This window comes from Pholis gunnellus (genome assembly GCF_910591455.1).
Source record: "Pholis gunnellus genome assembly, chromosome: 3".
NCBI classification, from domain to species: domain Eukaryota; kingdom Metazoa; phylum Chordata; class Actinopteri; order Perciformes; family Pholidae; genus Pholis; species Pholis gunnellus.
Window position 1 is genome coordinate 29,024,295 of NC_136529.1, and position 13,769 is coordinate 29,038,063.

At 47.9% G+C, this 13,769-nt stretch overlaps 1 protein-coding gene across 1 annotated transcript in view; it reads right to left on the minus strand.

Annotated features, from left to right (window-relative positions):
* Positions 1–5,126: 5,126 nt before the first annotated feature.
* LOC306694010 (cullin-associated NEDD8-dissociated protein 1-like) overlaps positions 5,127–13,769 on the minus strand; it is a gene marked incomplete at its 3' end in the record, with an annotated part of 13,387 nt that continues 4,744 nt past the window's right edge. Inside the window, 19 exon segments of the mRNA XM_079156704.1 lie at positions 5,127–5,168; positions 5,170–5,361; positions 5,512–5,619; positions 5,784–5,948; positions 6,043–6,212; positions 6,293–6,388; positions 6,737–6,912; positions 8,485–8,624; positions 8,721–8,861; positions 8,975–9,128; positions 9,800–9,987; positions 10,098–10,304; positions 10,429–10,650; positions 10,770–10,925; positions 11,595–11,713; positions 12,073–12,214; positions 12,328–12,647; positions 13,045–13,184; positions 13,280–13,385. Coding sequence (XP_079012830.1) covers positions 5,127–5,168; positions 5,170–5,361; positions 5,512–5,619; positions 5,784–5,948; positions 6,043–6,212; positions 6,293–6,388; positions 6,737–6,912; positions 8,485–8,624; positions 8,721–8,861; positions 8,975–9,128; positions 9,800–9,987; positions 10,098–10,304; positions 10,429–10,650; positions 10,770–10,925; positions 11,595–11,713; positions 12,073–12,214; positions 12,328–12,647; positions 13,045–13,184; positions 13,280–13,385 — 2,984 coding nt within the window.

Consider the following 13,769-nt stretch of genomic DNA (forward strand, 5'->3'; position numbering starts at 1 on the left):
CACACACTCATAAACCATGAACACACACTCGTCCATTGTTCCATGTTTCACTTGGAGCACACAACAGAACCTCATCAGACCCACGGCACCGGCCAAAACACACCAGGGTTCAGTGAAACGAGTCGGCGGTCCGTCCCGGGTCCACGAGGGCCAAGATACCCAGAGAGGAACCGTCAGGACCGACGACGCGTTATCGGTGGTGAGAGAAGGTTTCAACACAGTCTGACGGGGTGTGTGTGGAGGTCAGAGGTCAGGGAGAGGAGAGTCTGTAAGGAACTTACATGTGGTGTTAGTTCTGGCGCCTCCTGTGGACTACAGTGGTAGTGTCTCTGAGCACCAGACATGTGAAAGTATGAAGAGAGGAGGACAGAAGAGAGAGGAGGAGGAGGAGATGGAGCCTTTATAGTCCTGTTATCTGTTCGTTTGTGCACTTTATTCTATATCTCTCTGTACATTTTAACATGTTTCTACTGGCACTGATTGTTGTTGAATGTTCTGCTCCTCCCGTCAGGTCTCATTCCTCGTATGTTCAACATTCCATCGCAATAAACGTTCAAACACAAACACTGAACCTCTGCTTCACTTCTAAAACAGACAGAAACACAAACTATGTCAACTAAAGAAAGGTCCTGCAGCACAGAACAGGAGGCCTCCACCATCCAACCAGACCACAGATCCAGCTGTGGTCCAGCAGAGACCAGTGATCCAGCTGTGGTCCAGCAGAGACCAGTGATCCAGCTGTGGTCCAGCAGAGACCCAGCTGTGGTCCAGCAGAGACCCCTGCTGGACTGAGCCTCTCTGAAGGAGCTAGATGTTTGCTTGATGAAGTGTTTCCGTGTTTAATGTGTTGATCGTTGACAGTGAAGCTCCTCGAGCTGCTCACAGGATATCAAACTATTCACAAACTCCTCACAACTATTTCAAGTTAGTGACGTGACATTCTGAAAAAAAAACACTTCAAGAGTGTTTGTGACACTTTTCAGACGTTTCTTTTCTGATGATTTCTTTTTGCAACACACGTGTGGCAACAACGTCAAAACCCCTCAAGACAGAGTTCTGGTTCAGACCTTTAACCACAACAGCCCTGTTAGGACCACAGCACCCCACCAGGCAAGAGAGGACACATTACACCAATTACACCACTCCAGTTTAAATACCATTCATTCTAATGAGACGGTGAGGCAGTGACTCTTTCAGAGTCCACATTACAATATGAACCAATAGAGCAGCTTAAACCACCATTCAACTGTCAGCTTGCACATTGAATACTGGTTGTATTTCATATCAGCATTCTTTACACACACACACACACACACACACACACACACACACACACACACACACACACACACACACACACACACACACACACACACACACACACACACACACACACACACACAACACACACACACACACACCGTCTGCTCCACCGACCTGTGCTTCAGAAGCGGAGCGCTCGCGGGCGCCACCCGCGAAAAGCTGCGTCAGAACTACAGATTTATAGACAACACAAACACATTAAAGGTTACTTTACCGGTCCGACGGTGAGTTGCTGTTGATTTGCTCATATTTCCCTGTTTTTTGAGAATTGTTCAAGTTTAGATATTTAATCTTCAATGTTTGCGGTCAAAGCAAAATATAAGGAGAAGAAGAAGAAGTGTAGAAGAAGAGTAACGGAACTACAAGCATGAACCGACCCGTGGGCTCTCGCGCCCCCTTCAGTGAGGCAGCGGTACTGTTCGCTCCTCTGAGCTTCTTCACTGAGGTTTAATGTCAGATCAGCGAGACTGAATATGTTCTACACACACGTGAAATACAATAAATGAGCTATTCTATGAAATAAAGGACTTATAATACAAGCGTCTACAAATGTTACAGTGGTGACAAACAATGAGAGAGCAACAGGCACGCGCTCAACCCAGATTGCGCAATCTGAGATGAGGCGCAGCTCGCGTGTCTCTGTTTGAACAGGACACGCGCTAATTCAGAGATTTTGCTTAAAATGATTGAAATCATACAGAAATTACATTTATAGCACAGATCAGTAGATAAATATTATTTATTTTATTTTGTCATTATTTGTTTTTTACTTGTCATGATGTCGGGTGAGGCTCTGCCCACACGTCCCTGGTGAGATAAGAAAAGCTATTCAAAGCAGTGGCAGAATGATTTAATGCAAACACATTAAGGTATCAAACACGCATTACTACTTTACAGTTAAATATTTAACATTTATTCCAACACGAAAACAAGAAATAACACTTTGATAAACACGTCAGGACGTCTTTCACCCTCACAGGGAATTCAGTATTATATATATATATACACACAGTATAATATAACACACATACATATATAGATAAGCTATGATGAGTTTTCACTGTGAATTCATCATCTCTATTAAATGTTGATGCCTCCATGAACGAGTGAAGAAGAGACTGAAGAACTATGAAGAAGAACAGATGTTCACTTTGTCTAATATGTTGCTTACAGAGTTCCTCATGTGTGCCCTGGTGTTCTCATGTTTCCTTACCTCCTCCTCCCTCACTCCCTACCCTGGTGTTCTCATGTTTCCTTACCTCCTCCTCCCTCACTCCCTACCCTGGTGTTCTCATGTTTCCTTACCTCCTCCTCCCTCACTCCCTACCCTGGTGTTCTCATGTCTCCTTACCTCCTCCTCCCTCACTCCCTACCCTGGTGTTCTCATGTCTCCTTACCTCCTCCTCCCTCACTCCCTACCCTGGTGTTCTCATGTTTCCTTACCTCCTCCTCCCTCACTCCCTACCTGCTGGATCTGTCCTCGTTGTTTTAAAGATAAATAAGTTGTTAGCATGACATCATCCAGCTAGCCAAACCTGTGTGGTGCAGCTAGTAGAGAAGCTTCACGTGCTGCTTCTCTTTCCCGCTAGTCTGCTGTCTGATTGTGAGCTCAGGCTGATCTGGGATCAGATCTTTCACTGAAGTTTCTCCTCAAACTTCTCAAACGGGTCTTGGAGGAGTAGTGCTCGTGCTCGCGCTCGCGCTCACGCTCACCTGTAGAGACTTCTCCTGACGGGAACGCGCAGCTTGAATCTATTTGAGGACGCTGATTGGCTAAATTGTATGTCAGTCATTTATATCTTTAATCAGCGATTGGCTAAACTGCTTCAATAATCAGGATGTAATACTGTGTTTGTGTTCCATAACATGCAGAGGACCCATCTGTACTAAACATCTCACTAATGAGTCTGATTAATATATTAACTCAATAACCAAAGTGAAATGATCATGTTTGAGAGTGGAAGGAGCTGAGGTCCACGGGATTTAGAGGAGTTCACGTTCCAGCCACAGGCTCCTCCCACTCCCTCAGGAGATCAGGTGTGGGAGGAGTCACAGCTGGAGCTGATCTCCTCCTCAGGGAGGTGAATGAAGGTGAAGCTGATCGGAGAGAACAGAAATCAATATTCGACCTTCAGCCCGATTCTTCATCAAAACACGACAAATGATGATGCTCCTCAGGAATGATGAACTTTATTTAATATCTCAGCTTTTACTCATGATTATTATTGATAATTCATCTCTTTCTCTCCTCCGGTTGGCTCTTCTTCTCTAATATCTTATTCATTATGAATATCTGTGTGTTTGTTTACGCGGTGGTGGAAGAAGTATCTCGTCTCATCAAAGTAGAATGTAGAAGTACTCTGATGCAAGATGTTACTTTAGTAAAAGTACAAAAGTATCAGCATCAAAGAACTCATTATGCAGCATATCAGAATAATATATATTTCATCGTAATTATTCATGCATTAATGGTTCATTGTTGTGTTTTATTTATGAGCTGATATTACCTCTGAGATGCAGTGAGGGACAAGTAGAACATGGAAATACTCACAATATACTTATACAAGTATATTTTAAAAAATCACATTTATCAAAATGCTATACTTTGATATAATTACAGGACTTTTATTGATAATGGAATATTTTCATGTAGTACTTTTTCTACTTTTTCAAAGTACAGCTTTGAATACTCGTCAATCACTCAGTTTTGTTCCTATAAACGAATAAACTACATAAATTCATCTCATTTAAACTCACTGATCTGATCACAATACTTCCTTTGATCTTCTGATCTTCTTCTCTCAGAAACATCGTCTTCATTTCTTTGCTGACGACACTTCGCTCTAACCTGTTGTTATATTTTATAATAATTTAATCACACGGCAACAACTTATTGATGTTGAATTCTGGGTTTTGGAGATAAATGTGTTAAAAAGTATTTTCTTGTTTGATTCCATATTTATATATAAATAAAAACCTATTTGTTGACTTATATTGCTGATGTGTGTTATTACAGCTGTTGGTACATTGTTTGCTTTTTATCCTTTTATTTGTGTAACTTTCCCTCAATGCTGAATATACAAAATAAATGTGTAACGCAGTGAATTAGTCATCATCAACATGTCGATTAGTATGACGTCATCATTCTTTAGACTCAAAAGCAGAATATAAAATGTAATAAAACGTGTTTTAGCTCAAATGTATTTCATAATTTAATTTGACAAACTTAAACGAGGGCTTTTTTAAAACTATCGATGTTAAATCAGTCAAAGCGTCGAAGCCCCTGAGCGACGCCCACGTTTCCTCCCTGAGTGAAGATGAAGATGTTCGTGTTCATGTGTTCATCAGATGAAGATGTTCGTGTTCATGTGTTCATCAGATGAAGATGTTCGTGTTCATGTGTTCATCAGATGAAGATGTTCGTGTTCATGTGTTCATCAGATGAAGATGTTCGTGTTCATGTGTTCATCAGATGAAGATGTTCGTGTTCATGTGTTCATCAGATGGAAAGAGACACAAACTGCTCTGAGACGTTTCAAAGTGTTGCTCACTTTATTTGAACTAAAGAACCCGGTTCAGTCCGGGAAGAACACGACATGGACAAGAAGTCCACGGTGTCCTTAAGGGGACAGGGTGTAGGATTCAGTGCTGTTTGTCCCCTCTGGGCTCCTGTAAGAGCCGGCAGAGTAAAGCCCCATAAATGCTTCACACTGCAGCTTTATTTGCATTTTTTGCCAAAGAGTAAATTCAAACTAACAGCCCAGTTTTCAAACCACAAAAGCTTTTTACTGTCTAGAAAGCTTCTAGCTGAGGTCCATGCTCTCCGCGGGGCCCGGGGCCCCTCCCTCCCCCCCCCCCCTGGACGCTCTGGTAGATGGACGCCATGTCGGCGTTGGTTCTGATCTGGTTGGCGAAGTCGGCCATGCTGGGGCTGCGCTCCACCTCCGGCACGGCCAGCAGGGCGGCGACGGCGCGCATCGCCGAGCGCCTCAGCTCCTCCTGCTTCTCAAACTCCTGCTTCACGGAGCCGGCCTTCACCTGCAGCGGAGCGTCAGACTCAGTTTGTGTTTTTAAATATGAACATGAGAACATTTCATCTGTTCGCATCGATGCCACACAGCAGATTCAAGATGGAGTGTTTACATGAATCATGTGTGAACGTGGAGGAGTGACCCCTACAGGCCGTACCTTGGTGGTGCAGGTAGCTTTAAGAGGCTCGATGAGTCGGTCCAGTCTCTGGAGGACCGCTGCAGGACTCAGAGAGGCCAGTCTGGCTAACATCAGGAAGGTTAGCATCTACACACACACACACACACACACACACACACACACACACACACACACAAACATACATATTCATATACTTTAATTATTGCTAAGTTTGACAGTTTCTTTGTTTTAATGTGATGAAGATGAAGACGTGAGCTGCTCATATCTGGTATTGTGTGTTTTAGACCCACCCTGATGTCGTAGTGGTCTTTGAGTCCCTCCTCCACGTGGTCCAGGAACTGAAGGACGTCCAGACCCTCCAGACAACCGTCCAGCAGAGTGTACATACACTCAAAGGCTGCTTTACGGACATCCAGACCATCGTCTACTGTGTGTTTAAAGGGCCCCATCTCCACCTGTAGTACACACACACACAAACACACACACAATCATTGATATATGACCCCTCACACACCATCGTCCTCTGGTCTCAGGATTCGGACCGCCCACCTCTCTGATGAGGTCCTTCCTGATCCGGGTCTCCCTGTACAGGTGAGGCAGCACCGCCGGCAGGAGGCCTCGGATCAGAGACGGCTTGTTGTGAGCGGCGGAGTTGAACATCACCAGAGAGACGCGGCGCACGTTGATGTCCTCGTCCTGCAGCGGCTTCAGGAAGTCTCCTGTTGAACGCAGACGGGACGGAGAGGGTTCAGTCTGTGTGTGTGTGTGTGTGTGTGTGTGTGTGTGTGTGTGTGTGTACCTATACACTCCCTCAGCAGAGCGTCTACAGCAGCAGGCTGGTCTACGATGGTGAACTTGACGGCCGTCACCACGGTGCTGCGGGTCAGAGGAGAACCTGAGAGGATCAAACGTTAACGTTAACTCAGAAACCACTTCAGTCAGTTTTAATGACGTTGAGACAGAGAGAGAGAGAGAGAGAGAGAGAGAGAGACAGACAGAGAGAGAGACAGAGAGACAGACAGACAGACAGAGAGACAGACAGACAGACAGAGAGAGAGACAGAGAGAGAGAGAGAGAGAGAGACAGACAGAGAGACAGACAGACAGACAGAGAGACAGACAGAGAGACAGACAGACAGACAGAGAGAGAGACAGAGAGAGAGACAGACAGACAGACAGACAGACAGACAGACAGACAGACAGAGAGACAGACAGACAGACAGACAGACAGACAGACGGTCTACCTGCTCTGAGCTGCTGCTTCAGTCGAGGTAACAGCTGACCAGCGTTCACCAGCGTCAGCTTCCCGAGACATTCAGCCACCAGGTTCCTGGTCCCCTCCTCCTCACACTCACAGTTCTGGACCAGCAGAGTCCAGATGGACTCCACATGGGGAGAGAGACTAGAGGCTGGACAGGCACTGGAGAGAGAGAGAGAGAGAGAGATAGAGAGAGAGGGAGGGAGAGAGAGAGAGAGACAGAGAGAGAGAGAGAGAGAGACAGAGAGAGAGAGAGAGAGAGAGAGAGAGAGAGAGAGAGAGAGAGAGAGAGAGAGAGAGAGAGAGGGTTTTATCAAACTTTAAATGGAGTCTGGTTAAAGATGCACTTTGAGAGATTTAGATCTGTTTCACCAGCTTCAATTAAAAAGTGAGACTTTAGTTCACAAGAAACACAACTTTAAAAAAGAAGAAGCTGTAAAATTATACTCTGGTTCAAAAACTGGACTGAAAGTTACTACGAGGAGCTTTCACTGTGTGTTGGTTCTATCGCCCCCTGTGGTCTAAAGCGGTAGTGTCTCTGAGCGCCAGACTCATTCTACTGCAACAGGTCTGACAGTCTGCTCCTTTCAGTCCTGGTTCTGGTTCTCCCGTGCCTCGCTTCCCTCCAGCGGGTCCAGCAATACGTCCTGGGTCTCCAGCAGAGAGGAGAAGCTCTGCTCCTGGAGGAGGAGGAGGAAGAGGAGGAGAAGGAGACGCTGCTGCTGCTGCTGCCGGGAGCTGAGCTCTCCTCCTCCCTCCGGAGCTCCGGATCTGGGTCTGTCCACGGTGGACCGGTCTCTGCTGGAGGATCTGGGTCTGTCCACGGTGGACCGGTCCCTGCTAGAGGATCTGGGTCTGACCATGGTGGACCGGTCTCTGCTGGAGGATCTGGGTCTGTCCACGGTGGACCGGTCTCTGCTGGACTCTGAGCTGAAGGAGGTTCTGGTGAACCTGCATGAGTTCATCTGGTTTCACCAGAATCCGACCCGGTGGCTCCGATGACGAGCATCAAGAATAACTCTATAGAAACAGACCATCTTCTCTCTGATGGTCTCTTTACTGATGGAGGTCTGATAGAGGATCAGGACTACACTGAGACCGGTTCAGGACCAGTTAAAGGTTCCTCAGTGACAGGGCAATGCAGTAACAGGATATAGATTTTTGATCAGTGCTGCCTTCAACTGTTTGATCTGAGTTTCATGAGCCTGCTGTCATCGTTATGCAGCTTAAGATCCACCAGATGGTCAGTGAACTCACCACAAGGTACCAGGAGACAACCTGTCTTAAAGCTGCATTCTCTCTAGTGACCACCAGGGGGCGACTCCTCTGGTTGTATAGAAGTCTATGAGAAAATGACTCTACTTCTCTCTTGATTTATTACCTCAGTAAACATTGTAAACATGAGTTTATGGTCTCAATCTCTAGTTTCAAGTCTTCTTCAATACAGCATGATGTTCATTTAGTAAATTATGGTCCATTTAGAGTCACATAGACCATAAAGCAGGGGATGCTTTAGGGGCGGGGCTACACAGTGATTGACAGGTCTCTACGTCACTCCTCCTCAGTCCAGATATGGTCACTTCCTGTTCACTGGTTGCAAAAAAACAAGATGGCGATGGCGAAATCACCGAACTCGATTGAGACGTCACGACGACTACGTCCACTTCTTTTAAACGGACTAATTTCACCTTCCTGAAGACGGAAGACGTGAGGAGATAAAGAAGGAGAACACACCTGATGACCTCCTTGAGGGAGTGCAGCAGGAGGTACTGTCTCCTCGGCTGGGAGGAGATCTCCTTCAGCAGGAAGGGCAGGTAGTCGTTCAGGCTGCCGACCGCCATGCTGCCTAACGCGCAGGACGCCGCCGTCTTCACCTGAAACCACAAAGTGTTCACGGTTCACCTTCAACCGATGAGCACTCACCAGGGCAGAGAGCACCGTCACCTGTCAGAGCCATGTGCATGTCTCACCTCCTCGTTGGTGGAGGAGATGGCCTCCAGGAGGACTCCCTGCACCTCCTTACTTCCTCCCAGGCTGCCGCTCCTCCCCACCTCCCCCAGACACAACAGAGCCAGGACTCGAGCGGACTCAGGAGAAGCAGGATTCTTCACCTGAGGAGAGGAGGAGAGGAGGAGAGGAGGAGAGGAGGAGAGAGGAGAGAGGAGATACAGTGAAACTCATACAGGTGGTGTTGTCCATCACCTGTCAACAAACTCCTGCTCACCTCCTGCAGGAGTCCGGCAACCGTGGCCGGTGTCTCTGAGGGGCAGGAGGAGGACAGAGCCGCTACACAACGAGCTACAGACTGGTACGACTGTCTGTGGATCAGGGAGGACTGGGAGCTGTGGAATGGGTCTGTGAGGGACTTCAGCAACTGACTGAGAGGAGAGGAGGAGGGGAGGAGAGGAGGAGGAGAGGAGGGGAGGAGGGGGGAGGGGGAGGAGGGGAGGGGAGGAGGAGAGGAGAGGAGGAGGGGAGAGAGGAGAGGAGAGAGGAGAGGAGAGAGGAGAGGAGAGAGGAGGAGGAGGAGAGGAGAGGAGGAGGAGAGAGGAGAGGAGAGAGGAGAGGAGAGAGGAGGAAGACAGGAGGAGAGGAGAGGAGGGGAGGAGGAGAGGAGAGGAGGAGAGAGGAGAGGAGAGGAGGAGGAGAGAGGAGAGGAGAGATGTTCTGCATGAAATCAGTCAAAACTCTTTAAATATGAAAAAACAAATAACTTTGTGAAATACGAGTTGATGGACCTGGTCTAGTTGATGGACCTGGTCTAGTTGATGGACCTGGTCTAGTTGATGGACCTAGTCTAGTTGATGGACCTGGTCTAGTTGATGGACCTGGTCTAGTTGATGGACCTAGTCTAGTTGATGGACCTGGTCTAGTTGATGGACCTAGTCTAGTTGATGGACCTGATCTAGTTGATGGACCTGGTCTAGTTGATGGACCTGGTCTAGTTGATGGACCTAGTCTAATTGATGGACCTGGTCTAGTTGATGGACCTGGTCTAATTGATGGACCTGGTCTAGTTGATGGACCTGGTCTGACCCACATGTCTCACCTGTAGCCCAGGTTACTGGTTTTGGACAGAACCAGAGCCTGAAGGAGGTCCAGTATGGCTGCCAGAGCTCCTCCCTGAAGGAGAGGAGAGTGGACCAGTCTGAAGACGCACGGCAGCACGGAGGAGCTGATCTTAGCGAGGGAGGAGGAGCAGGCCCTGGACAAGGAGGTCAGCAAGGAGACGGACACCTAGGAGACACATGTTAGAGGAGGAGAGGAGGAGAAAGACGTTTGATACCACGTCCTCTGAATGTCCTGAAGCTGGATTATCGTGTCATCTGTAACACATAGATTCAGACCTGTGATACGTGCATGTCGCTCTCGTCCACCAGAGCAGGGAGCTCGCTCAGGACGGGCTCCAGCGCCGCGGGTTTGATGCCGGCGGCGTGGTGCGTGACCAGAGCGGTCAGACAGGCCAGCGTGGCGAGCTTCAGGGCTCGCTGGTTCTTCCTCAAGAAAGACCCCAAAACAGACAGAGTCTCCGGGAGGATGGACGACAAGTCGACCTGGATGAGAGGAGGAAGTACTCACATCCTTTACTGCAAGTACAAGTACTAATACCACCCTGTGGAAATACTACACGACTAGTAATACTCAAATACTGATGGACCAGAGAGACGGGTCCTGAACCTTCAGCGGTGAAGCAGAGATGAGCGTGATGCTCCGGACCGCTGTGAGTCTCGTGATCTCATTCTTCAGCCTCTCCAGGAAGATCGACAGCACGCCCTGAAGCTCCGCCCCCAGGTGGTCACCCAGGTGACACACCAGGTGACCCATACAGGAAATGGCCCTCTCCTTCACTTCCTGGTCGATGTCGGTGGCTTTCAGCCTCTTCAGGGTGACGGGAAACACCTGGAGGGGGGAACGACACCGTGTGACTTCTTCTCTGGGACAGTTCATCATCACTCTGCTGTCATATTAATGAAGCATGAAGCCAGTTAAACACAGATCAGAGATCAGGAGCCTCACACCTCCCTGACGAACGGTCTGGGGTCGAATCCCGCCGCGGTGGCGCTCTGTCCCGGCGGCCTCATCACTCTGACCAGCTGCTGGGTGACGAGCAGAGCCTCCGAGGTGATCTTATAGAAGGAGTCCTCCACACAGGCCACCACCGGGGGCAGCAGAACCTGCAGAGACCACGAGGAAGAGAAGTCAGAACAGATTCAAAGGCTCCGTGACGGACAGCTGCTACTTCACTTTAACGAGACTTTATGCTTCTACTCCACCACATGAGGTAATAAAGTTACTTTACAGAGTCAGAGGATCAGTCAACTAACACATGATGAGGTCTCATCACAGAGGAAACTACCAGCAGGATATAAAGTGACTCCATCTTCAAAGTGATGAACACATTAATGCAACAATAACTATAATACTATAACATCATATATATATCATATATATATATTCAAGTACTACTTTAACTTTTGGTGCTTTAACTATATTTTCATGCTAATACTTTGACTTAAGTAACGTTTCGAATGATGGACTAGACAGACAGGTAGACAGACAGACAGACAGGTAGACAGACAGACAGGTAGACAGACAGGTAGACAGACAGACAGGTAGACAGACAGACAGGCAGACAGACAGACAGGTAGACAGACAGACAGGTAGACAGACAGGTAGACAGACAGGTAGACAGACAGACAGGTAGACAGACAGACAGACAGACAGACAGACAGACAGACAGACAGGTAGACAGACAGGTAGAGGTATAAATCAGATGGCTGTGGTGAACGGTGAGCCGTCAGTGGACCAGTGTTGACTTAGAGTCACATGACGCCTTAAAGAACCTGCATGTGTGACTGAAAGGCTTGAGGAGGGTGAGAGAGGAGGAGCACATGGAAGAAGGAGAGAGCATCGATCCTCATGGTGGAGGAGGTGGACCGGTCTGTCAGGGAGAAGACGATGCCTGGAGGAGGGAGGGAGGAGGAGAGAGGGAGGGAGGGAGAGGGAGGAGAGAGGGAGGGAGAGAGAGGGAGGGGGGAGAGAGGGAGGAGAGAGGAGAGAGGCAGGGAGAGAGAGGGAGGAGGGAGGAGAGAGGAGAGAGGCAGGGTGAGAGATTGAGGAGGGAGGAAGGAAGGAAGGAGGGAGGTGGGAGGAGAGAGGAGGAAGGAGGTAGCAGGGACAAGGCAGAAGGGAGGGAGGAGATAAGAGAAGAGCGACAAGAAAATGCAGCAACTGTGTGTGTGTGTGTGTGTGTGTGTGTGTGTGTGTGTGTGTGTGTGTGTGTGTGTGTGTGTGTGTGTGTGTGTGTGTGTGAGTGTGTACCAGGTATCAGAGCAGGGATGTGCGCCTCCAGAGCTCCAGGAACAGTGTGACTCAGTTCAGTGAGCAGACTGAAGCAGCCCTGTCGGGATTTGATGCTCTTCTCCTTCAGCTGTCTGTGGAGAGCCTTCACTATCACAGGTACCTGCACACACACACACACACACACACACACTAGTTTCTATTGTACTTATCATTGACTTTATACACAGTATATATATATACTTCACCTGTACTTGTAGTAAAACCCTCCTGTACCTGTTTCTTCAGCATGATGACTCCTGGCTCCTCCTCCTCGTCTTCCTCTCTGCTCGCCGTTGACTCCGAGGACGCCATGAGGCCCCGGCGGCTCGACCCCGCCTGCGTTTGTCTCAGCAGCGCCGAGAAGGCGGCGAAGACGTCGGCCCTCACGTTCTCCTCGCGCTCCTTGAACCGGGCGAGCAGAGCCGGACAGATGGAGGAGTAGAAGGAGAGGAGGAGGTCACGGCGGGTGTTGATCAGCGTCTCCAGACACTTGATGGAGGAGCGCCGCACCTTCCAGCTCATATCATCATCATCACTGTACTCTTCATCGGATTCTGAGAGGAACCGAGTACATTCATTTACACAAGTACTGTCCTAAAGTAGTAGTACCTGTTAGTATCTCCATGTTCTGCTACTTCCTGCTTCTCCTCCACTACATCTCAGAGGTACATGTAGTACTTTATACTGTACTACATCTCAGAGGTACATATAGTACTTTATACTGTACTACATCTCAGAGGTACATGTAGTACTTTATACTGTACTACATCTCAGAGGTACATGTAGTACTTTATACTGTACTACATCTCAGAGGTACATGTAGTACTTTATACTGTACTACATCTCAGAGGTACATATAGTACTTTTAACTCCACTACATCATTTTACTACAACGGTAGTATTTGCAAAGGAAGAGCAGAAGCATAAAAGAAACCAAAGAAGAAGACGAACCTTCCTCCAGCTCTTCCTCTACGTCCATGCTGTTTTCTTCCTCCTCCTCATCATCATAGTTGTAGTTCGGGTCAAATGTCATGAACTTAAGACAAAGCTGTGTTACCGTGGCAATATGGGGGGACATCTCCTTTGGACACCTGTCAATCAATGGACACAACATGAAGGACAGTGTGTGTGTGTGTGTGTGTGTGTGTGTGTGTGTGTGTGTGTGTGTGTGTGTGTGTGTACGTACCTGCGTATGAAGGCGTCAAAGGCCTGGAAACAATACTCTCTCAGCTCGTCGTCTTCCACACCAATAAACTTCACCACCATCGGGATCAGCTTCTCTAAATGTTCTCCTACACACACACACACACACACACACACACACACACACACACACACACACACACACACACACACACATTAAAAAATAAATTAACTGAATGTACAGTTAGTATGTACATCTGCCAACAGAGTACCTGAACAGGTAGAGAACAGAGTACCTGAACAGGTAGTATACAGAGTACCTGAACAGGTAGAGAACAGAGTACCTGAACAGGTAGAGAACAGAGTACCTGAACAGGTAGTGAACAGAGTACCTGAACAGGTAGTGAACAGAGTACCTGAACAGGTAGTGAACAGAGTACCTGAACAGGTAGAGAACAGAGTACCTGAACAGGTAGAGAACAGAGTACCTGAGCAGGTAGAGAACAGAGTACCTGAACAGGTAGAGAACAGAG